The sequence below is a fragment of the Eleutherodactylus coqui genome, chromosome 6 (assembly GCF_035609145.1).
Source record: "Eleutherodactylus coqui strain aEleCoq1 chromosome 6, aEleCoq1.hap1, whole genome shotgun sequence".
Taxonomy (NCBI): domain Eukaryota; kingdom Metazoa; phylum Chordata; class Amphibia; order Anura; family Eleutherodactylidae; genus Eleutherodactylus; species Eleutherodactylus coqui.
The window spans coordinates 145,962,157-145,984,580 of record NC_089842.1 but is presented as its reverse complement, the minus strand read 5'-3'; the positions used below and the strand labels follow the sequence as shown (position 1 = coordinate 145,984,580).

The 22,424-nt window shown below is 44.7% G+C and overlaps 2 protein-coding genes across 3 annotated transcripts in view; both read left to right on the top strand.

Annotated features, from left to right (window-relative positions):
- GYS1 (glycogen synthase 1) overlaps positions 1-15,626 on the top strand; it is a 36,562-nt gene extending 20,936 nt beyond the window's left edge. Inside the window, exons 5-16 of the mRNA XM_066607886.1 lie at positions 1,534-1,678; positions 2,342-2,459; positions 3,767-3,887; positions 3,970-4,076; positions 7,165-7,224; positions 7,353-7,431; positions 8,876-8,989; positions 9,320-9,446; positions 10,627-10,722; positions 10,809-10,972; positions 12,484-12,564; positions 14,097-15,626. Coding sequence (XP_066463983.1) covers positions 1,534-1,678; positions 2,342-2,459; positions 3,767-3,887; positions 3,970-4,076; positions 7,165-7,224; positions 7,353-7,431; positions 8,876-8,989; positions 9,320-9,446; positions 10,627-10,722; positions 10,809-10,972; positions 12,484-12,564; positions 14,097-14,405 — 1,521 coding nt within the window. The 3' untranslated portion in view covers positions 14,406-15,626. The remainder of the gene's footprint in view (positions 1-1,533; positions 1,679-2,341; positions 2,460-3,766; positions 3,888-3,969; positions 4,077-7,164; positions 7,225-7,352; positions 7,432-8,875; positions 8,990-9,319; positions 9,447-10,626; positions 10,723-10,808; positions 10,973-12,483; positions 12,565-14,096) is intronic.
- Positions 15,627-20,126: 4,500 nt separating this feature from the next.
- The window catches only part of LOC136632750 (circularly permutated Ras protein 1-like), a 65,142-nt gene continuing 62,844 nt past the window's right edge, over positions 20,127-22,424 (top strand). For both annotated transcript variants that reach the window (XM_066607885.1, XM_066607884.1), the window contains exon 1: positions 20,127-20,204. The gene's annotated coding sequence lies outside the window, so the exon portion shown is untranslated. The remainder of the gene's footprint in view (positions 20,205-22,424) is intronic.

The following is a 22,424-nucleotide window of genomic DNA, read 5'->3' as shown; positions in this document are numbered from 1 at the left end:
TCGGGGTGGCGTGGGAAGGGGAGGCGTCGGGGTGGCGTGGGAAGGGGAGGCGTGGGAGGGGGATAGACTGGACAGTTGGTAGACCTCAAAGGAGTGTTGCAGTAGTCTCGCCAGGATTTTAGAAGTGTGTTTTCTAGCATTTCTCCTATATGAGGAACAGATGCAGGCTGAAATGTAGTATATAAATGGTTGTCTGCCTTATTACTGCTCTACTGCATTAATACGATGATGCGTTTGCAAAGAAAAACCTACATAATTTGTACGATGACAGTAAAATGTAAACCTCCATAATGGGTTCTGTAATAGTTATGAAGGCAAGAACTGCTGATTGGATTTTTAAGTTTCCATATAACCTAAACTATCGCCAATCCACAGAGAAGTATCTGGTGAGGATCTGACCGCTGGGACCCCCACCAGTCACAAGGAGGGTCCCGAGTAAATGACACGCAGGGCACATGTGCACATGCCTGCTCCCCGTTCATAAGATGTCTGCAGATGGAGGGACCTCCCTCAACCTCCTCCACTCTGCCTGCCTTGTTTCCCATGTGGGTATGAGGAGCCAGTGATGTGCATGGTCATATGCAACTTGGTTTGCAGCTATGTTATGGATGGGAGTGCTATCAGGACAGGGAGGTTTGTCTAGCATTGCTTCACTAATACAGGAAAACAAACTTCTGCAACAACCGCTAGATTAGGAAGTTAAAAATAAACTTCTTCAGTAGTGGTTCAACCTTTCTCATTTCCTTTTGTTGGCTTCATTTCCTAAAGGCAATGGGTCATCTATGAGCACCAGAAACTAAGTTGTTGTACTGATTGGGCAGGTTCCATTGGATTTAAGCTTTTTGCTTATCTGTCTCTCCGTTCCCACACCTTCACCTCGGGAAGTCGGCCTCCAGACAGAGCAGCGGACTAATCTCTGCAGACTGCATGCATGCACTACCATAGAGATTAATGTACAATCTGCAGTGATGAGTCTGCTGGATAGTCTGCATGTCAACTTCCCGAGGTGACGGCGTGGGAACGGGGAGCCCAGTAAGTATAAAAATAAACACCCGGACTTTACAGAAGCTGTCTTATGTACACCATAACTTGGTTTATAGTGCTCATAGGTGGTGACCTATTACCTTTAAACTTCTGAACAATCCCTTTAAGTATAGAGCCATGTAATAGAGTGCAGCTTTCTTGCGTAAAACTATGTCCAAATGTAGTGTTAATTTAGCTGGAAAATACTCTGTTGTGAAATTCTCTTGCATGCAGAATTGACACGCTTTTATCATGTGCGTTACAATAGGTGAAAATCTGCTGAAAGAATAGATATCTGGCGGTTTTAGCATCTACACCACGTGTCAATATGTGCGTGGATGTTGCTCCCCAACGTGTGGATGAGATCTGTTAAAATCTCGTCTGCTTTCTTACTATAGTAATACAACTGCAGGATTTCCTCCAGCAATTCCGGGGCAGAAAACGTGCAGCATATCCGCTGTATGAAAGAGTCCTGCCTAATCCATGACATTAATCCTCCTCTGTTGGCAGTTTAATGTAGATAAGGAAGCTGGAGATCGTCAGATCTATCACAGATACTGCATGGAACGTGCCGCGGTTCAGTGCAGCCATGTCTTCACCACCGTCTCTCAGATCACCGCAATAGAAGCTGAACATCTGCTGAAACGCAAACCTGGTAAGGAGGAAACTAGTGGAACATAAGTGACTAATCTGCATGCCAGGGGCTTGATAAGGGGGTGCTGACCTCCTTCAGGGGCATGGGAAGGATACGAAGATGGCCGTAGACATCAGATTCCCTTGCTTAAACACTCTTCACTTTTGCTAACTTTTTCACACACCAGCAGTGTGAATGGAGCCTGATTTATTGCACCACCAAACTCCATAACTTAAACTACCTACCTGCCCTCTCCCTTCTGGGGAAACCACAGCAGCCTGACTGACCTTTTTAGCCCCCCGGGCCAACCTCTCACCTGGGTGAGCCAAAGCCTCACCTCCAGGATACCTGGTGCCACAAGTCACAAAGCCAATGTCATCTTACACTAGGCCTCACATCTTCCCCAATGGCTTCTCACCTGGACACCCGTTAAATTAATCTGGCACATATCACGAACAGATAAGTGGCGCTGCACAGGTATTATGCCACCTTCCTTGTTTGCATAAATTACCTAGAGGCGTGTTCATCTCACTCACTCACCTTTCAGATGTCTTCTCACACCCCTTAAAGTCAATGCACCTTTTGGCCAGGCATATTTGTGGGCCTCCAGGTATAACTTTGTACACTCCCATTGGTTTGTGTGCTCTGGAAACTTTAACTCTCTCATGTCTTCTACTTCTTCAGATGTTGTGACCCCAAACGGTTTAAATGTAAAGAAATTCTCTGCCATGCATGAGTTTCAGAACCTCCACGCTCAGAGTAAGAACCGCATCCAGGAGTTTATCCGGGGGCACTTTTACGGGTAGGACCACCTCACTGCAAACCAATGTATCTTGATTAAAGATCTTGTTTTAATCATCATATGTTGAAACTTCCTGAAAACTTGCCACACATTTTCTATTACAATTGACGATCTATACTTGCTCCAAGTGAACTGAAAAATTCCTCCTAATGTGCGGCTGAAAACCTGTCCTGATCATTCAACTGACTTGGCTATAATACTGTAATACGAGCAAGACCTGATCAGGATAGGAGCTTGATGTAAACAAGGTTTCCATTCACTGACAGCAAGTTGATATAAACAGTTATATTAGAAAGTTGCGGAACGTTTCATCATGCACTAAGCTTTACATGAAATTGGAAAATGACTCCTAGACTTCTTAATCCTTTCCAATCCAAATTTTCCTAGGGGGGCTTACTCATTTTCTGCTGTTACACAACAGTGCTATCTGCTGGCTAAAGCCAGTACTGCATAAGGGGACAAGTTGGATAGGCTCCGACAGCAGAGAGGCTGGCAATATACAGTAAGAGAACCCCGACGGATGTCATCCAACAACATAATGTCTTCAGACGTCAGACAGTGGATTGGAAAGGGTTAATACTAGTAAACTAGTGGGTGCACTTACTTAGCAATACTTTAAAATGACAATGTAAAGTTTGCAGTATGTGATGAGTATATGTTGTACCTTCCCTCCCCTCCGTGAACAGTTAGCAGTATTGATAAGGATCCAATAATGTGGTCCAGGACTCCTCAGCACTGCTAACTGACAGAGGAATCGGCGTGGGAGTAGTAGTCACTGCATGTTGTCATCGTCATTAGTGGGTGATGCCGGCCGTGGTTTAGCTGGATTAGGCTCTCTTGCAGTTGGCCTGCACAGATAGATTTCCTGAGTGTCTTTAATAGTCAAGATTCTGAGAAAAATTGCTTCATTCTGTCTCTCCTTCCACTTTTAGTTAACATGTATGCAATCCATCTTCTATGTAAATGCTGACAAATGAGCAGAAATGGGATGTATTGATGCAATAATTAACCATTTCAGCATAACAGATTGAGATGGGCAAATTTGGTGAAAATTCGCCTCAAACACATTTAATGACTAAGTGAATCATTTTTTTTAATGTAGCTGTATTTCTTGCATAGAATGAAGTGGAGGCTGATTTTTCAACCTCTATGGGTTTATATAGAGGAAATATAGCTTTGTAATCGGGAATATCTTGTCTAAAAGATGCCAGTGAGGAGCATTTTCACTCATTTGCTCTTCTACATCAACCACCTTTTTATGATTTCTGCTCTGAATTCACAGATTTTTATTTTTTTCCTTCTTTCAGACACCTGGACTTCAATTTGGACAAGACCTTGTTTTTCTTCATCGCCGGTCGCTATGAGTTCTCTAACAAAGGAGCTGACATTTTTCTGGAGGCCTTAGCTAGACTCAATTATCTTCTTAGGGTAAGAATGAAGAACGGCGGTCATATGCATCTTGTATAATTATTCACTGGATGATGGTTACAGAGATTTTTCTTCCCATCAGATGAATCACAGTGACATCACAATTGTAGCCTTCTTCATTATGCCTGCGCGGACCAATAATTTTAATGTGGAAACGCTAAAGGGTCAAGCAGTTCGGAAACAATTATGGTAAGTGTTTAACGCAACAGTAAAGCTAGAAATTGAAGTATAACTAAACTTGTGATAGTGGCATGTCAGAAGTTTTAATAGGCTGGGTCTGCTTGCTGAGACCATGCTAAGATTGTTAACTGAACAGGCAGAAGTGCTCATCTGAGTGCTGTGCCTGTTCGGCTGTCACTGTATAACGTGTACAAACTCCTTAGGGCTCATGTCCACGGGGAAAATATGATTTAGGATCCGCAGCGGATCTCCCGCGCGCGGATCCGCACCCCATAGGGATGCATTGACCACCCGCGGGTAGATAAATACCCGCGGATGGTCAATAAAAGAGATTTAAAAAAAAATGGAGCATGAAAAAATCTGGACCATGCTCCATTTTCATGCGGGTCTCCCGCGGGGACGGCTCCCGCGGGCTTCTATTGAAGCCTATGGAAGCCGTCCGGATCCGCGGGAGACCAAAAATAGGAATTTAAAAGAATTACTCACCCGGAGCGGGCGCTGAAGGTCTTCTCTTTCTCACGGCCGCATCTCCCTTGCTTCGGCTCGGCGGATGTGCCCGGCGCATGCGCGCGGCACGTCGACGACGTGCCGGCGACGTGCCGCCGGCGTGAGGAATTCATCCGCCGGCCGAAAATGAAGATCCGGCCGTGAGGAAGAGCAGAGCGTCCCCGCCCGCTACGGATAGGTAAATGCTTTTAAATTGCTATTTTCAGCGCCCATGTCCGCGGGGCAGGAGGGACCCGCTGCAGATTCTCCATGGAGAATCTGCAGCGGATCTGATTTTCCCCGTGGACATGAGGCCTTAGACTTTCTATGAGCCCGTACACCGCTCCAAGCAGTGGCAGAAACTGCTGAAAAGCTGCAGATCAAAACATCTGATGTCACTATCATGGGTCAGGCGTTTTTAAAGTTTAGTTACACTTCAAGGATAATCGTAAATAGTAGAAAAAAATCTTCAAATGTTTCTTAGCCTGCGGGATTGTCTTAATATTCATGTTGAAATCTTGCAAAATAACAAGGGTATAAATCTTTTCCTTCTGATGCCTTCTATTTTAAGCTGAGAGATGACTGAAGGGGTGGTGGGCTACTGCTGCATCCAGTCACCTTACAGCCAGTAGTAGGTATGTGAGGATGAGGAGAATGGATGATTTATGGGGATTTTTCTGGGACACCCACACAAGGATTTTTTGTCATGGTTTTGATGGGGATAGAAGACTGAGTAAGATCAAAGGAGAGGAGGATATAAAGAACTGTAGGCATATTTTGGGTACTTCCTACCACGGTCAGGAAAAGGGAACACTAATTAGAACAGCACTCTGTTTTTGTCGGGGAAGTTGAGGTGAGTTAGTAGGCTATAGAATCAGTGACTTTGCCCAGGCTGTGGCTCCACTGCGTGGACCCATTTAGACACAACGCTTATCGCTCAAAAGCCATCTTTTGAGCGATAATCGTTATGTCTTAATGCGCTGTCATCGTGCACTGTTCGTTCATCGCTCATTTCAAGCCAGCTACAAATTAGCAATGAGCCTTAGCACCGCACGCTGATTTTTATTTTTTTTTAAGCGGGCGGCACTGATACCTGCTGAAAGCTCAGAGAAGAAAGGAGCTGTATACAGAAGACAGCTAGAGCACTGTCTTCTGCATACCCCGCTCAGACTGCTCAGCTGCACAGCAGCAGTATACAGAAGACAGCGCTCCAGCTGTCTTCTGTATACTGCAGAAGCATTCATTTACACACTAATAGGCTGTTAAGTAGCTAATTAGCTACTTAAAAGCTTATGCAAAGTGAACACTCAAAACTGTCACTCAAATTGCCTTTAAGCAAATTTTGAGCGATAATCAATGTCCAAATGGGCCTTATTTGTAACTTGGCAAACCTTATGTTAGTGGATTAGAGGCCTGCAACTGAAACTGATCAGCTACTACTGGGCCTTGAAGGGAAAGCTTCACAACGGCACTGTATACGAGGATCTATTTCTCGTTCAAAAAGATTTTAAGACATAGGTGACAAACCTAGTTAACAATCATATGTGACTGTAGAACTTTGACAGGTTAAGCGCTGTAAAACGGAATTTAGCAGCATATCTCTTCTGCCTGTGGACCTTGAAAAGCATCCAAAGAGTACACCCATGTCACAGATTTTCAGATAAATCAATCAATATGATAAAACACAAAACAGTTGAACATGGGGTAGGAAAGGGAAATCTAGGGGAGGGAAAGGTGGGAAGGGACATCTGGGCCTCAAAGGAGGTTGGAAAAGATGAATCAACCCTGCTGAATAGAAATGTTGGAACATAGTTTATTGTTAGGAAGTGTATTCATGCTAAAATTGGGTACAAGAATGGGTTCCCCCTTTTGTTTCTGACATTTTGATATAGAATTTGTATAGTCTCAGATTAAGGGCGGCTATGACAACGATTTAGGTTTTTGGGGAGTTGGTTTTTTTTAATGTATTTTTATTTTGTAAAAATTTTTTTTTACTACTTTTTTAAACTATTTTTTGAATGTTTGTGTCTCCCATGATGTCTTAGAAGACCTCTGGCGGACATTCACAATGTAAATTTCTTTCTATTTCACGCATCCAAAGGAGCCCCAGTTACAGCGGATAAACATCACCCTATAGTGACATTAGGCACATAGAGCTGATCTGGGTCTGCCATTCCAGGGCCTGCCTGTGATCACTGGGTTGAGTAGCTGAAGCAGCACTTTCGCTTTCTCCATTGACTACATAGCGCTCTTTGACACCAGGCAGTGGACGGCAAGTTAGGAGTAAGGGAGACCCCTAGTGGCCATCACTTTTTTTTCAGTGCCAAAACATAATTTTAGGGAATTGGCAAAAGTGCATCTCACCTTTTTTTTCATACTAGTTATCATAGTAGCACAAGTTGTTTTTAAGCTAAGTTTTTATGTTAAATGATCACCACCTTTTCAAACAATATATCCTGTGTCGTTGTCCCTTTCAGATCTGCAGAATAGGAAGTTGGTTAAGTTTATTAAAAATATCTTAATCCTCTTAGAAAATGGGGACATCATGAAATCCGTGTTGCCATCCCAGCTTGTCAGTCACGTTTGCTTTTTCTATATTCTCACTCCATAGGGATACAGCTAATGCAGTGAAAGAGAAGTTTGGAAAGAAGCTGTACGAGTCCTTACTAGTGTAAGTGATGTATTTTTCAATATACTTCTGTAATGTTATAATGTAACACTGTTTAGTAGAAAGCTTGTATAACAGTAATACTAACGGAAATGGTCAGTAAATGTCATTTTGGCATTTTTCTTTTGCAGAGGGAATCTGCCTGACATGAATAAGATGCTTGATAAAGAAGATTTTACTATGATGAAGAGAGCTATTTTTGCTACACAGGTTGTACTGCTTAACAAGAATTATAAAAATGCTGCCGAGACAACCCCTTTCTTTCTTTGTCTTAGGCTGGTTTCACATGGACAACAAAGTTACGCGATTTTCTCGCGATGCAACAATACTACAAATCGCATGTATGTGAAGCCCATGCTTTCCAATGGGTTCCTTCACATTAGTGATGTTTTGTAGCCCATGTTTCCCTATGGAGCCTTCCTTTCTGGTGCATCACACGAAAACGTGGTTTTCTTGCGGTGTCAAAATGCTAGCAACATTGGGGGTGTAACTAAAATACCATGTTGCAGTTTCTTGGTTAAAATTCCAAATTTATTCCATCTTGCATATAAAACCCGACGTTTCGGCTGAGAGTTCTCAGCCTTTCTCAAGCCAATTTTCTTGCGGTGTGATGCAACTTTTACAGTAGAAAGTCCTCCTGTAAAAGCCCTAAAATAAGCACTATCTGCATAAAAAAACAAAACACATCACCTAACAGCTGCTGTCAGGTTCGCCGCACTTCTCCTTGCAGGTCTCCAGCACTTTTTTGAAGTCTTCATTCAGCGCTTCCTCGACTGGAGGTTTTGGAGTCCCCGCCTCCAGGAAGTGCTGGCCCGGATTGGCTGAGCTGCAGCGCTTGAGAACTAATCACAGCCATTGCATTAATTTGCATTAAATGGCTGCGATTGGTTCGTCGAGTGCTGGTTCTGATTAGCTGAGCCGCGGTGCTTGAGAACCATTCACAGCCAGCGCTGCTTGGAGGTGGAGATTTTGAACCTCCAATCCCGGAAGCGCTGACAAGACTTCAAAGAAGTGCTGGGGACCTGGCAGCGGCGGTTAGAGGATGTATTGTGTTTTTTTTTAACTTTAAAAAATTTTTTTTTTAATGCAGATGGGGCTTATTTTCGGAGTATGGCTTAGATTTCAAGACCCACCCCCACCCCAAAAATCCCAGCAAAAGAGCGCTACAAAGTCACGCAACTTTGTAGCGACACAAATTGCGATATCCCCACTAGAAAATGCAGCGTTAGCACACAGATGCAATATCGCTGTCACCCGTGTGATAGAGGCCCTATAAGGTCAATGGATGACATAGAACATGGACTCAGTGTCTCCGACTAATAGAGGGTACTAACAGAGTGGTTCTTAATGTGGAAGACCCAGCCCTGCTATGAATTACATGTTTGAATGGCTGGTATGTAATACTATATTTCTCATGCATTGGCTATGGTATGGGAAATGTATGGCTTGCCTACTATTACAGCTGATCGATGGGTGTTTCTGAAGCTGGACTTTGGTGATCAGCTGATCGGAGGGCTGGCTTCAGTTTGAAAACCTTATAGAGGGATTATGAAAGAATGCTCATTTAAAGGGGTAGTTCTAAAAAAGAGGATAGGGCTGCACTTGATGTAAAGTTGCATTGACTGAATTAACCATGAATGCACTTGCCCTACAGAGACAGTCATTCCCTCCAATCTGCACACACAACATGCTGGATGACTCCACTGATGCCATCTTAAATACTATCAGAAGGATTGGACTGTTCAACAGTAGTGCTGACCGTGTGAAGGTGAGGAAGACTACTTTCTCTGTGTAATGTAGGAATTTTAGGATCGCTTCAAAACGTGTCCTTCATGTGGCCATGTAGAACATTGGGGTGTGGTATAAAATATCCATACTTAAGTAGGCCCTAATGTTCGGCTTTTTTATTAGCCCATACATTATACAATGCCCCAAAATGTAGTGATTTCTGATGCATCCATAGGGGTCCACTTGTGGGGTTTTGCAACTGCTTCACTTTATATATTTAGCTTTATTCTGTCTGATTATGAACACATTTCCTACTGATTTTCTCTTCATCTCTGTTCTTCTGTTTCTTTCCCATTTTCTTCTTTGACAGGTTATCTTCCATCCTGAGTTTCTTTCCTCTACAAGCCCACTTTTACCAGTGGATTATGAGGAATTTGTACGAGGATGCCATTTGGGAGTCTTCCCTTCTTACTATGAGCCTTGGGGGTACACACCCGGTAAGCTATGATTGTTAGTTTCCAGATTTTCATTTGCATTAGTTGGCCTTAGACTAATGGTGAACGGGCACCTTTAGTCTAATGCCAACTTTGCTCCCTAAATTCAATCACTTATGTCATCTGCATCTCAAAAACATCTAAAAAAAATCTGCCCTTCTTATTGTGGAAACAGCAGAAACTCCTATACTCTGATTCATTCTCGTCTTCAGTACTGCACACAAGTTCTCTGGAATGCAGCAGCTTGTCTTCAGCTTCCGGAACACTGATGCCTCCACCCGGTGCCAGTCACTGTGCCAGTCGATCATTCACTTTAGAATACAATTTTAATTTATCACTCCCCCACGGAGCTCTCCACAGTGATGCACATCCCTATATCTGAACTGTCTACCACACTACCCTGCTTTTCATTCTGCCAATGATCTTAGGCTAGCCACCTCTGTTTCTATGACTTTTCTCGTGCTGCAGCAGTCCTCTACAATGTGCTACCCCATTAAGGAGATGACTCCCCTATAGCCCAAATTTTAAGTGTGCCCTATAAACAACCCTTTTAGGCAGTCACATTCTCTAATGTAATTCTTCTCTGTCTCCAGGATAGGCTATCAGTAATAGATCCGCAGAGTTCTGCCCGCCCCCACCCCAGGATCCCTGCTGATTTGCTGATCTCTGGGCTAGAGTGCTTGTGCTCAGAGCTTATTTCTGCAGGAAGCGGACTGCTCCGTTCTCACTGCAGTGGCGAAGCTTGGTATTACAAGAAAAGTTCCTATTTACTTTAGTTGGGACTTAGCCTGCAAAACTAAGCCTGGTCACTGCAGTCAGAATGGAGCTGTCTGCTGAACAGCTAATCATTGGTCGTCCCCGGTGGCAGACCCCCACTGATCTACTTTCTTAAGGAAAGGTCCTTAATAGTTTATAACCGTACAACCAACTCCTTTAAAGAATACAATGTGTCCAGCAAAAAACAATTTCTCATACTATGTCGACGATCAAATTAAAAAGTTATGGCTCTAGGAATGTGACAATGAAACAAAGTTGGTCATTAAGGCTTAAACTGGCTTTGGTAGTGAGGGCTTAAATGTGTCCTATTCTAGTAAAAATAGTAGAAAGTGGACAACCCCTTCTAACATTCAGAGTGACAAGTAGTAACATATGACTATAAGGACTCTTATTAATCTTGTTTCAGCTGAATGCACGGTTATGGGAATCCCCAGCATTTCCACCAACTTGTCAGGATTTGGATGCTTCATGGAGGAGCATATTGCTGACCCCTCTGCCTATGGTAAGGAGCTGTATGTCGCTGCCTCCTGTAGTAGGTGTTTAATGCCATATTCTGTCATTATATAATGAGGCCTTGTGCTCTTGCAGGTATTTACATCTTAGACCGACGCTTCCGCTCAGTAGATGACTCCTGCACTCAGCTCACCTCCTTCCTATACAGCTTCTGTCAGCAAACCCGACGCCAGCGCATCATTCAGAGGAATCGCACAGAGCGTCTCTCTGACCTGTTGGATTGGAGATATCTGGGCAGGGTAAGTTCATAATGACACCTATGAGTTAGACAGACATGATAATGTTCAGTGCACATTAGATCTCTTCGGATTGTAGAACTGAACAATAGTACTTAGATAACCGGTTGTCACATTTTGAGCTCAAATGTGAGGGAATCGGGAGTCCTGGAAGTGGTGGTTAATACTCACCAGGCACCCCCATTCCAACACTGCATACCGCAAAGTCAGACAACTTGACTCTTCAGCTGGCTGAGTGTGTGCTCTGGGACACAGTGCAGAAACAGGGCTCTCGTTGAGTATCGAGCACTATTCCCGCTCCCTCACATTTGACCACTATAACATAATTTATAAAGTTCAGACATGACACATTCAATTTTAAAAGATTGGGGTTTTTATTTTATTTCTTTTTTAGCATCTTGCACCAGTGAAGTCTAAGTTTGAATAATCCAAAATACCCAAACTGAAGGCTCTATGGCCAACCTTACAAATCCCAAACTTTTTAGGCTTTGCTTTCAACACAATATTCCCCCAAAAAATATTAATTTTGGATACATTTTGCCAAAACTCAACCGACCATTTAAAGCTTAACTGTACTTTCAAAAAACTTTAGACAAGTCATAGGGACATGTCAACACTTTATATTGGTGGGGTCTGGCTATTGAGACCCCCACTGAATGCTAGAACAAAGCAGGAACTCTCATTATAGTTCGATCTGTTCGCTAGCTGAACACAGGCTCATAGGCTTCCTATTGACGCCATCTTCAGCTAGAGAGCAGAGACGGCACTTCTGTTACTTTTGTTCTAGTAATCTGCGGGGTCTTATCAGCTAGACCCCCACCAATTTAGAGTTTTGACATGTTATGACACATCAAAAGTTCTTTTGAAAGTGGCATTACACTTTAAATAAGTTATAAATCACTTAGATTCTGGAGCAGTAGGAAGACCGCTTTCCAGTTTTCCCTTTTAAGCCCCATTTACAGGGGACGACTGTCGGGCAAACTATGTCCGACATTCGTCCCCACACATACTCGCTCCTGTGCTGTTACACAGCAAGTATCGCTGGCTCTCTGACAGAGCAGCCAGCACGAGGCCGGGGCAGCTTGTGGAGCTTTCACTCCTCGCTCTCCCTGCCCCTCTCCATTTACTTTAACAGTGGCCGTTCAGTACTGAACGACTGCTGTTTACACTGAACGATCATCATTTTAAGCTGCATAAAATCCTGAACGATGATCGCTCGGTGTAAATAGCAGCTGTTCAGTACTGAACAGCTGCTGTGTTAAGTGAATGGAGAGGGGTGGGGGAGCAAGAGGAGAGAAATCTCCAGCTACCTGCTGTGAGCTAGCGATATTCACTCCTGTGCAACAGTACGGGAGCGAGTAAATTCGGGGACGAGTGTCGGGCATAGTTTGCCTGTCAGTCATCCCATGTAAATGGGGCTTTAGTGTTATGTTGCTCATTCCATACGAATATGTATGTAAATGTGGGTTCTGTTTTAATATTGAGCTTTTCTTTGTTTTACTTGCATACATCAGTATTACACGTACGCTCGGCACATGGCCCTGGCAAAGGCGTTCCCAGACAACTTTACATATGAACCTCATGAACCAACAGCAGTAAGTACTTTCAGTATTTATGATATATAAAATGTGTTCTCATTTGAGTTGACAAGTGTTTCCTGAAATTTTCTTTTTAAGGGCTTATTCAGACGACCGTATATCGGCCGCGTATTCACGCCAGCCAATATACGGTGTCACTCTCTGCAGGGGGAGGAGGCTGGAAGAGCTGGGGGCAGTGCACGAAGATCCCGTCCCCTCTCCGCCTTCTCTCCGCCCTCGGCACAATTTGCAATGGGAGAGGGCGGAGCTAACTTCTGGAACTTAGCTGCACCTCCTCCCCACCTCCTCTCATTGCAAATAGTTCCGAGGGGCGGAGAGGCGGCGGGAGCTCAGTGCACTGCTCCCAGCTCTTCCAGCCGCCTCCTCCTACAGAGAGGGACGTCTTATATCGGCCGGCGTTAATACCCGGCTGATATACGTTCGTCTGAATAAGCCCTAAGGCTAAATTCCTGGTGCATTTGCAATGTCCATTTGACCTATACACCAAGAAAGTTCCCAGTGTATATGTTAAAGGGGTTATGCAGGCAGTGCCCACTGGGGTTGAGCGAAAGCGTTGCTCCGACCCCCTGTGTAGCTGCCGGTGCTTATAATTGCAAGCGCATCTGTGATTGAAATCAATGGAAGCTGTGCTTGTAATTGCAGTCTAGAGCCCCATTGATTTTAGTGAGAGCTGCGCCTGCAATTACAAGTACTGGCCACTAGACAAGGGTCGGAGCAGCACTTTTGTCTGTCCTCGGTGTATCCAGACGGGCATTGCTTGGATAACCCCTTTCAAAACGTATCTCCCAGTCATCCAAGAGAGCCAAAGAGTATTTTTGGTCTCCAGTGGGCTGGTGTACATCGGTATATCTTTTTATAATATTTTTCCCTTATTAAATAGTGTTGTCTGCTGCGCTATTCAGGGGCATCCTGGAAAAAAAATTATACCACATGGTATATATTCTTTAACATCAGCCTGTTGAGTTTACTGTAACTTCAGTTTCAGATTCTTGACATGACTGTGGTTGATGGTGTAAATGAAAATGAAAGGGGTATTCTGTTACTAAAGCATTTTTAGCATTTTCACCCATCCACTGGATGAGCGAAAACTGACGGATTGGTGGGGGTCCCATTTGCCCCACTTCTGTTTACTGCAGCTCCTACCCAATCTCACCTGAACAGGGTTGCGTTCAATGGAGTGCTGACAGAGCATGTGCGCTGGCGCTCTATTCATTCAATGGGGCATATAGAAATGGGCAGCAGTCAGACTCCTGGGGATCCATCAGTTTGCACCCATCCAGTGGATGGATGAAAAATCATTTAGTAACCAGAATATCACTTTAAAACTACTTATATGCTTTTCTCAATATACAGCATGGATGATATTTGGGTTTACTTAGCAAATGGGACTAATGGTATTGAAAGTCACTTACAAAATCTGTAATTGGCAATATGGAGAGTGTTATACCACTAGCCTTGTTACCTGTGCCAGTAATACTTGACGCACTAGCTACCAAACTTGATTGGCTTGTTTTTTTTTTTTTTTTTAGGCTTCAGGTTTCCGCTATCCACGTCCAGCCTCTGTGCCGCCTTCTCCTTCGCTGTCCCGTCACTCAAGTCCACATCACAGTGAAACAGAAGATGATGAGAGATATGATGAGGAAGAAGAAGCGGAGAAAGATCGTCAGAACATCAAGCAGCCATCTGTGTCAAACTTTACCCAGGTTCCTGAGTGGCGCAAACGCTCCAAAAAAGGCTCTGACGCCGGCAATGCCAGTGACACCAGCACCCCCACCAACCCAAGTAGCCCAAGTGACCTAAGCAGCCCCACCAACTCAATCATTGAAGAGAGGAACTAAATGTTTCTCAATGTCTGCCTTCATATTAAACAGATGATGTGGCTCATTTCCAAGAGAAGATGAGAGCAGAAGCATTACAAGAGGCACGTCATCCTTTTCCTAGATCTGTAGGCTTGTCTGAGCTCCACCAGGATGATGTGACTGCAGCTTTTCCCAAGTCATTTGCTGCTAGGTGCAGTTACAACACTCTTAGATTAACATGCCAAGGGATTCATTGGGTTCTAAGCATCTGTTCATTTCTTGTTCTGAAGAGTAGGACACTTTTGTCATAGGGTCCTTGTTGCAGCAGCCACCAAGGTTCTACATCTTTCAATTGACCCCACCAAAATTATCGGTGATCACTTTTTATTGCCAAATCTGTTAAGTAAAGGCATCCAGTCTATTTGAGCATAGGTATTTATATTAAATGAGCCACATATTTTCCAAATAGCTGTATACCAAGGACTGTACCCTACAATGAATGGCCTTTCCCCCTTTCTAGAGTACCCTCTATCACTGTAATATCTGAATGACCATGTTGGGCAATATAATAGTGTTGGCTATGTCCAATGTCTGTGCCATGTACCGAATCATTGTATCCGACAGGACGTCTTCCAACAATCCAAACCATTACGATCAAGCTGCTAGTGTTGACAATGGTCTCAGGGTATTGGTTGTATGTGTTCAGTGTTAGAATGTAATGACTAGAATGTGAATTTATTGTATTGTGGAACTTGTTATAAATGACATGATACAATATATGCAGATTTGCTGAAACGCATAAGTGATCACCAGATTGTAGCTGTGATCACTTATGGATAATCTGTGCAGGTAATGGCACAACTGAGCACATTTAACTGAGCCGGGTATGTAGGGCATTTCCATATCCAAGATGCTGAGGGTCCTTATCCCAAAAAAAGCATTACGTACGCTGTGGATCTCTCAGGTGGGCACTGAAGCCTTCAACGGTTCATGTGCATGACTATCCTGGTCGAGAGGAGGTCGTCATGGCTGCCTTCCGTTGACACTCTGTGGTTTCTCTTCTTTTAATCTGGTATTCAGAGGAGGTTTTGGGGTTTCCAATTGTACTTTTTTTACACTCTGCTCGTCTTGGCACAACCTTTCATGATCATGACAGATAGTGCTGTGACTTTTATATCTGACTGATCATGTGGTGGGGCTGTAGAAATTACATTCTCACATGCAAATAGTATTTAAAATAAAGTTTTAAATCTGATTAAACCTCGTGGTCTATTTTTGGTTTAATGCTTTATGGTAATAATTTAATAATTTAAATGTTCTTTTAAGAAAAAGTCCACCTGCACAACCAGGTTTTATAATGATGCACTTGTTACTCCTTGTTATAATAAAAGTGACTCCACATGACGGGGAATACATATTTATTTTGATGGTAATCTTGATCAGTTTTCACTGCAAACAGTTTTAATACGATAACTTTTCCTCTCAGAACGAATAACCTTCAGCATAGGTACATGCAACAGGGTGAACAATATATAGTTGTGTGTGTGTGTGTGTGTGTGTGTGTGTGTATGAGATATATAGTCAGTATAGGTACATACTACAGAGTAAACAGTCTCACTATACTATATAGGTCAGTATAGGTACATACAATTGGGCGGGGGGGAGAAGTCTTAGAGTACTGGTGCATTATGTCTCCACTGGATGCTATGAGTGGAGACATAACTGAGCTGTGTTGAGAGGCAGGTGACGCCCATAGCTTTTGATTGACTGCCCCCGCAGCCCTGCCATCTCCAGGTCTCTGCTCCTATTCCCCGTCCAGACCACGCTGCTGTCACTGTCTCGACACCGGAGACTGTCAGTTCCCATTTACAGTCCGGACCCGCGCTGCTGTCAGTGTTCCCAGAGAGACTCAGCACAGGAGAGCGTCAGGGGTGGTGAGTGACAGCGCAGTGGAGGACCAGAGCACATGGGCTGGGAGGCTTGTCCGCGCCGGAGACTGGCAGGGATGGTGAGGGACAGCGCAGCGGAGGACCGGAGAACATCGCCAGGAAGACATCGGGACCACGTGCATAGGTGCAGCAGATCCAGGGAGAGTACGAGCGGGGACCTAGCGGGGACACTGACAACTGGCATGGGGGTCTTAGTTAGTGAAGATAGGATAGATACCAGCAGAGATCCAACACTCTTACAGCAGCTGGGGTGGGAGTTCACCAGGGACTGTGACAGCCTGCATTAGCCATTCACAACCTGTGAGCATTACCTGCCCCTCTCCTCTGTCAACCACATACACGCAACTACACATACCATATGTACTGCATAAACATGACCACGCAATCAAAGGGGGGCAGTGAAGGGGTGGTGAATCAGCCAACCCAAACAACCAATCTGGTTGCTGGAATTGCTGAATAGGGCAGAAGTCTGGAGGTAAAAGTTAAAATGCACCTGGCTAACCCATGTCTCCACCCCTACTTTTGTCTTGTGGAGACAAGATACACCAGTACCCAGTCTCAGTATATCGGGGTATATATAGTTCAGTAAAGGTACATATAAAATGTGATGAACAGTCTCCGTATTGTATTAGGTGTATATAGTTCAGCATAGGAACAATGGGGTGAATAGTCTCAGCACTGTGTGTAATATATATATAGTTTGTGTGTGTGTGTGTGTGTGTGTGTGTGTGTGTGTGTATAAATTTTCTCAGTGTAGGTACATACAGCGGGATGAACAGTCTCACACGCTGTACAATGACAGTAAATCTTGTAGCTCTCCTTTCTCTTCCTCCTCACAGAGCTGCCTTAGTTGACGTCCCTTCATTACCACTCCACTCCTGACTGTGGGTAGAGGCTCCGGCAGCTCCTCTCCTCTGACTGTCAGCCTGTATGACGAGTCAGCAGTCAGAGAAGGCCATGAATCCCACAGCTTGGCTTTTCAACCAGTGACCCTGGTGTCCAGCAATACCAACAGGACACTTCCGTACATCAGCACTGCAGTAGTGCATATTGTCCCCCTCACCACAGATGGCTCATAGCTCAGCGGGTCAGAAAACAAAGTTCCATTCTTACCTATACAGTTATAAAAACCATTGTGCTGGTTGCATACTGGGCTGACCAAGGCCAAAAGGACTCATATTTTTTGTCCCCCATCTGGTGAATGGGGAGGCCTGTAGAAATGTTAATGTATAAGTCAGCAGCTTTGTATACATTAGGGCCCATTTACACGGCGCAATGATTGCTAAAAGACTATCGTTTTAGTGATGATTATTGCGTCTAAATGTGCACCGCTAGCTGATAAGTTCAGGCCAACCTAAAAACCGTCGTTCAGCCTGAGGCTTCTTTTAACATGAACTCATATCGAACGGCGTTTTCACAGCTGCCTGATGTGCGCTGTGATCTGATGCATTGGATTCAAATGAACAAGCAGGGAGAAAGAGAGGTGAGCCTGTGATGGGGAGGGAGGGGAAGTGGGTGATGGCATTTGCGCCGGGCTCACCAGGCCATATAAATGAGCACACAAATGTTTGACTTGTGTGCCCGTTCACCGAATTTTTCACTAACAATGTAGCGTATATCGTCCGGCAGTCGATATGCGCTCATGTGAAAGAAACCTTATCAGTAGTTCTCCATGGGTAGTGCTGATAGCATTGTTTCCCGCTGGAGAACAAAGGAGCTGAATGCAGATAAGAGCTCTTGGGTTATTAACTGCTTTCAGGTAAGGCTTCATTTGCACACTTAATTGCTCTTAGGGTGCATTCCCACAAACGTATATCGGCTCTGTTTTCACGCCGAGCCGATATACGTTGTCCTCGTGCGGGGGGGGGGGGGGGGGGGAGATGGAAAAGCCAGGAGCAGGAACTGAGCTTCCGCCCCTCTGCACTATTTGCAATGGGGAGAGGCGGGGCGGGGCTAATTCTCGGAACTTAGCCCCGCCCGCCTCTCCCCATTGCAAATAGTGCAGAGGGGCGGAAGCTCAGTTCCTGCTCCTGGCTCTACCATCCTCTTCCTCTCCCCCCCCCCCCCCCCCCTTCCCTCTGCACATGAGGACAACGTATATCGGCTCGGCGTGAAAACCGAGCCGATATACGTTCGTCTGAATGCAGCCTTAAGTAAAGGCCCATTTACTTAAGTACCAATTAAGTGTGTAAATGAAGTCTTAGCTGAAGGCTGCATTCAGACGAACGTATATCGGCTCGGTTTTCATGCCGAGCTGATATACATTGTCCTCGTGTGCGGGGGGGGGGGGGGAGGATGGAAGAGTTCTGAGAATTAGCCCTGCCCCTGCCCCGCCTCTCCCGATTGCAAATAGTGCAAAGGGGCGGAAAGGGGGTGGGGGCTCAGTTCCTGCTCCTGGATCTTCTATCCTCCCCTACCCCCCCCCCCCTTGCACACGAGGATAACGTATATCGGCTCAGTGTGAAAACCGAGCCGATATACGTTCATGGGAATGCACGCTAATGCAGTTAATAGCCCGAGAGGGCTATTATCTGCTCTCGGATCCTTTGTTCTCCACGGGGAAACAATGCTATCAGCACTCCCCATGGAGAACTTCTTATAAAAGTGAAGGACAATTTTGAGGTTAGCTTGAATTTAACAATCAGCTAGCAGTGCACGAAAAGTGGACGATAGGCGTGCGTTTAGACGCACAGATTATCGCTAAAACAATCGATTTAGCGGGTTTTTTTTAGTGATTGGTTGGTGTAAATAGGCTTTAACAGAGTAGCTACTTAATAGTTTATGTAACTGTCACTCATAATGTCATTTAAGCAATAATCGGCCTGTGTAAATGGGCTTTAGGCTGGATTTAGACAAACGTATTTCGGCTGGGTTTTCATGCCCAGCCGATATATGTCGTCTCTCTCTGCAGGGGGGGAGCCTGGAAGAGCCAGGAGCAGTGCTCTGAGCTCCCGCCCCTGCTCTGCCTCATCTCTGCCCCTCTGCACTATTTGCAATGAGAGAGGCGGGGTGGGGGTGGGGCTAATTATCAGAACTTAGCCCCGCCCCCGTCCTGCCTCCTTTGATTGCAAATAGTGCAGAGGGGCAGAGAGAGAGGGGGCGGAAGCTCAGTTCCTGCTCCTGGCTCTTCCATCCTCCCCCCAAACCCCCCCTCACCCCGTATATCGGCTCAGCATGAAAACCGAGCCGATATACGGTCGTCTGAATCCACCCTTAGGCTAAATGCACAGAAGCATTTACATTTGTGTTTTGTTTTTTTACAGAGTGAGAAATCATTGGAAAAATACTAACAGTAAAATATTGTCAATTTACACATGCAGATAATGTTTCCATTTTTTGTCATTCACTCATTCACTCCATTGTTGGTCTTTCAGGGGACTGTGCCAATGAATGAGAACGACTGAACGATCTCTTTGAGAATGACTGATTATATGCCTGGATAAATTGAACGATAAGCAAATGAAATATCGTCCTTTGTTCAATCGTTGGTCGTGTTTACTCTGAACGATTAATCTGTGTAAATGGACCCTTAGGTTATACCTCCACCCTTCCTCAAATTGTTCTCAAAGCCTAAAGTGAAAGCGAGAGAGAAAGGAGAGGAAAATATTTTAAAAACCTAGAAAACCTTTATATTTTCCCCCTTAGACTTCAATTGGAGGCAGAGTAGTATGCAGCAGGTAATCATGGCATGTGTAATACTACCAGCTCTTGTGTAGATCACCGCTAGGTGTCTCTCCTGGCCCTGGTTAAGCATTAGTGTAACTGCATGCTCATGTTCCTTTGAGGTATGTGCACGTTTCTCAGGTGTGTCCACACCTAGTCTGAGTTTCATTTACTGTCGGCACACACCGTAATCCAGCAAGGACGCAGAACATAACCGTATCAGCAGGTAAGACTGTGTAGATGATTTTACATGTGTGGTATAATACTTGGTACAATGCAGTACATTCTCTGATGGCGGTATAAATCTGAATGTAATAACATCGGGTTCTGTATGCGTCACGATTTATTAGCTGTGGCATGCCTTGATGGCGATTAGTCATAGGTCTCCTGCCTGGGTCTTCATTGCTTACATAAGCTGGTGGTTGTAGCAGAGCATTTTAGACAGTAACTGTATATTTGTATACTGTCAGGAGGGCAGATCTTTAAAGTCTTCGGGTAAAAGCGTCAATTGGGGGTTTTTATTCAACATACAGCTGCTTGGTCCTCCGTGACACACATCGACGGTGAATTGTATAAGGCCGAGGTGCAGTGCTAGACAGACCCTACACAAGAGTGGGGAAAAACCCAAGAAAGCAACTCACCGGCTCTAGCAGGACTTCCGATTAACACGTATCCACATCAAATACATTGTTCTCTAGCAATACACCAATTTAGGTAGAGGGGGGAATTTTCACCACTAGGTTTCAACAGTATCGAATGCATGATCTGCATGTTTAACCCCTTATTGACAAAGCCTGTTTATGCCTTAGTGACGGAGCCAAATTTAGTAAAGCAGAAGGAAAAAAAAATTAAATTTTGCAAATCGTGTCATTTTGAAAACCGTTTTTTTTTTGTACAGCACCTGTTTGTCCCGTGTTCAGAAACATACCTGTTTTGGTCCTAATATTTCTGTATGCACAGCGGGGCCCAAACCGAAAGGAGCAGCCAGTGGCTTTCAGAACAGATATTTTGCTTGACTGTGATTTTGGCCCCATTGCCCACTTATAGAGCCCTTGAGTGGCCAAATCGATAGAGAACCCCTACAAATGACCCCAATTTGTATTTTGACCCCACAATTTTTAAATGAATCTAAGCAAAGCAGAAGGAAAAAATTACAATTTTCATTTTTTTGGCAATTGTGTCATTTAAAAACAGTTTTTTTTGTACAGCACACATATGAATGAAGACTTTCACCCCAAAATGAAACCCACTGTTTGTTCACATGGGACACACGGCTAGGCCTATAATGGAGGGAACACCCATTGGATTTCAGGGCACAAATGAATAAATTCCAGGCCCCATTGTTCACTCGTGTGTTAAAAAAAAAAATGACTCCCTAAAAATAATTCCCTCCCACCCTTCTTTTTTTGGCATTCCCTAAATCTTAGATAAAATTAATAATGTAAACTGTGTGGTATGTCTGAAGACAGGGGTAACTACGGAGGCACTGTTGGGATGGGCACATGGAGCAATAAAACTGGGTATCCCTCCTCCACCCATGCTTTTATGTGGGGTATTTCTTGACCTCAGTGGCGGGTATGGGGTGTGAAAAGTGGCGCTCTGTGAGGCTTTGTAATCTTGCTGAGGTGCGGCGGTCTCACACAGAAGGTGCTCAACAAGCTGCTCCTGGAACTGCAGGAAGGCGAGCGTTCCCGGGGCTGCTTGTAAATTACGTATTACAGATAGCGGTCTGAATAATGCCGGGCTCACACGGCCGTATGTGGAAATACGCTTGGATAGGCCCGCAGCGGATACCAGCTGGGAGCCCGGCCATGGTGCTGCGTATGGCCGCGTAATGTACTGCGCATAACTGCCTACTCACACGGGCGGTCATGCGCAGTACACCTTTTTTTGTTTGTATTTCCCACACTGTCGCTTACCAATGACGCTGGTACCCGCAGTCTGTACACAATGTAGTTGTGTATGGGCAGCGGGTATATCCACGACCACGAAGCACAATGTGCTCTATGTTGCGGATATCTGCGGTAAAATAAAACATGCTATGTTCTGTTTTCTGCAAGTGGATTACGTAATTCCAACCCGATAATGTGAGTGGAATTGTGTAATTCAGTGCATTTGATTGATCCATGTATTACCGCGGATCAGATAAATGCGGAATCCGTAATTCCCATCCGGTCTTATGAGACCGGCCTAAGGTAGATCGCTACCATTTTATCACGTGACTGGAGCCCGCTCAATGAGGCCACCAGTCACTGCTCCAGGCTCTCGGTGACCGTTAGTAGCCAGGAGCAAGGAGATTTAAAATTTCCCAGGCCCTTTCCAGCTCCTGTGAATGTGTCTGGCATTTTGCTGGTGGGTGCATGCGCAGAATCCGGATAAGGTCTGTGGAGGAGGATCATGTCGGGATTCAAATACGGAGGCCTTCAGTAAAAAGTTTCATCTCCTC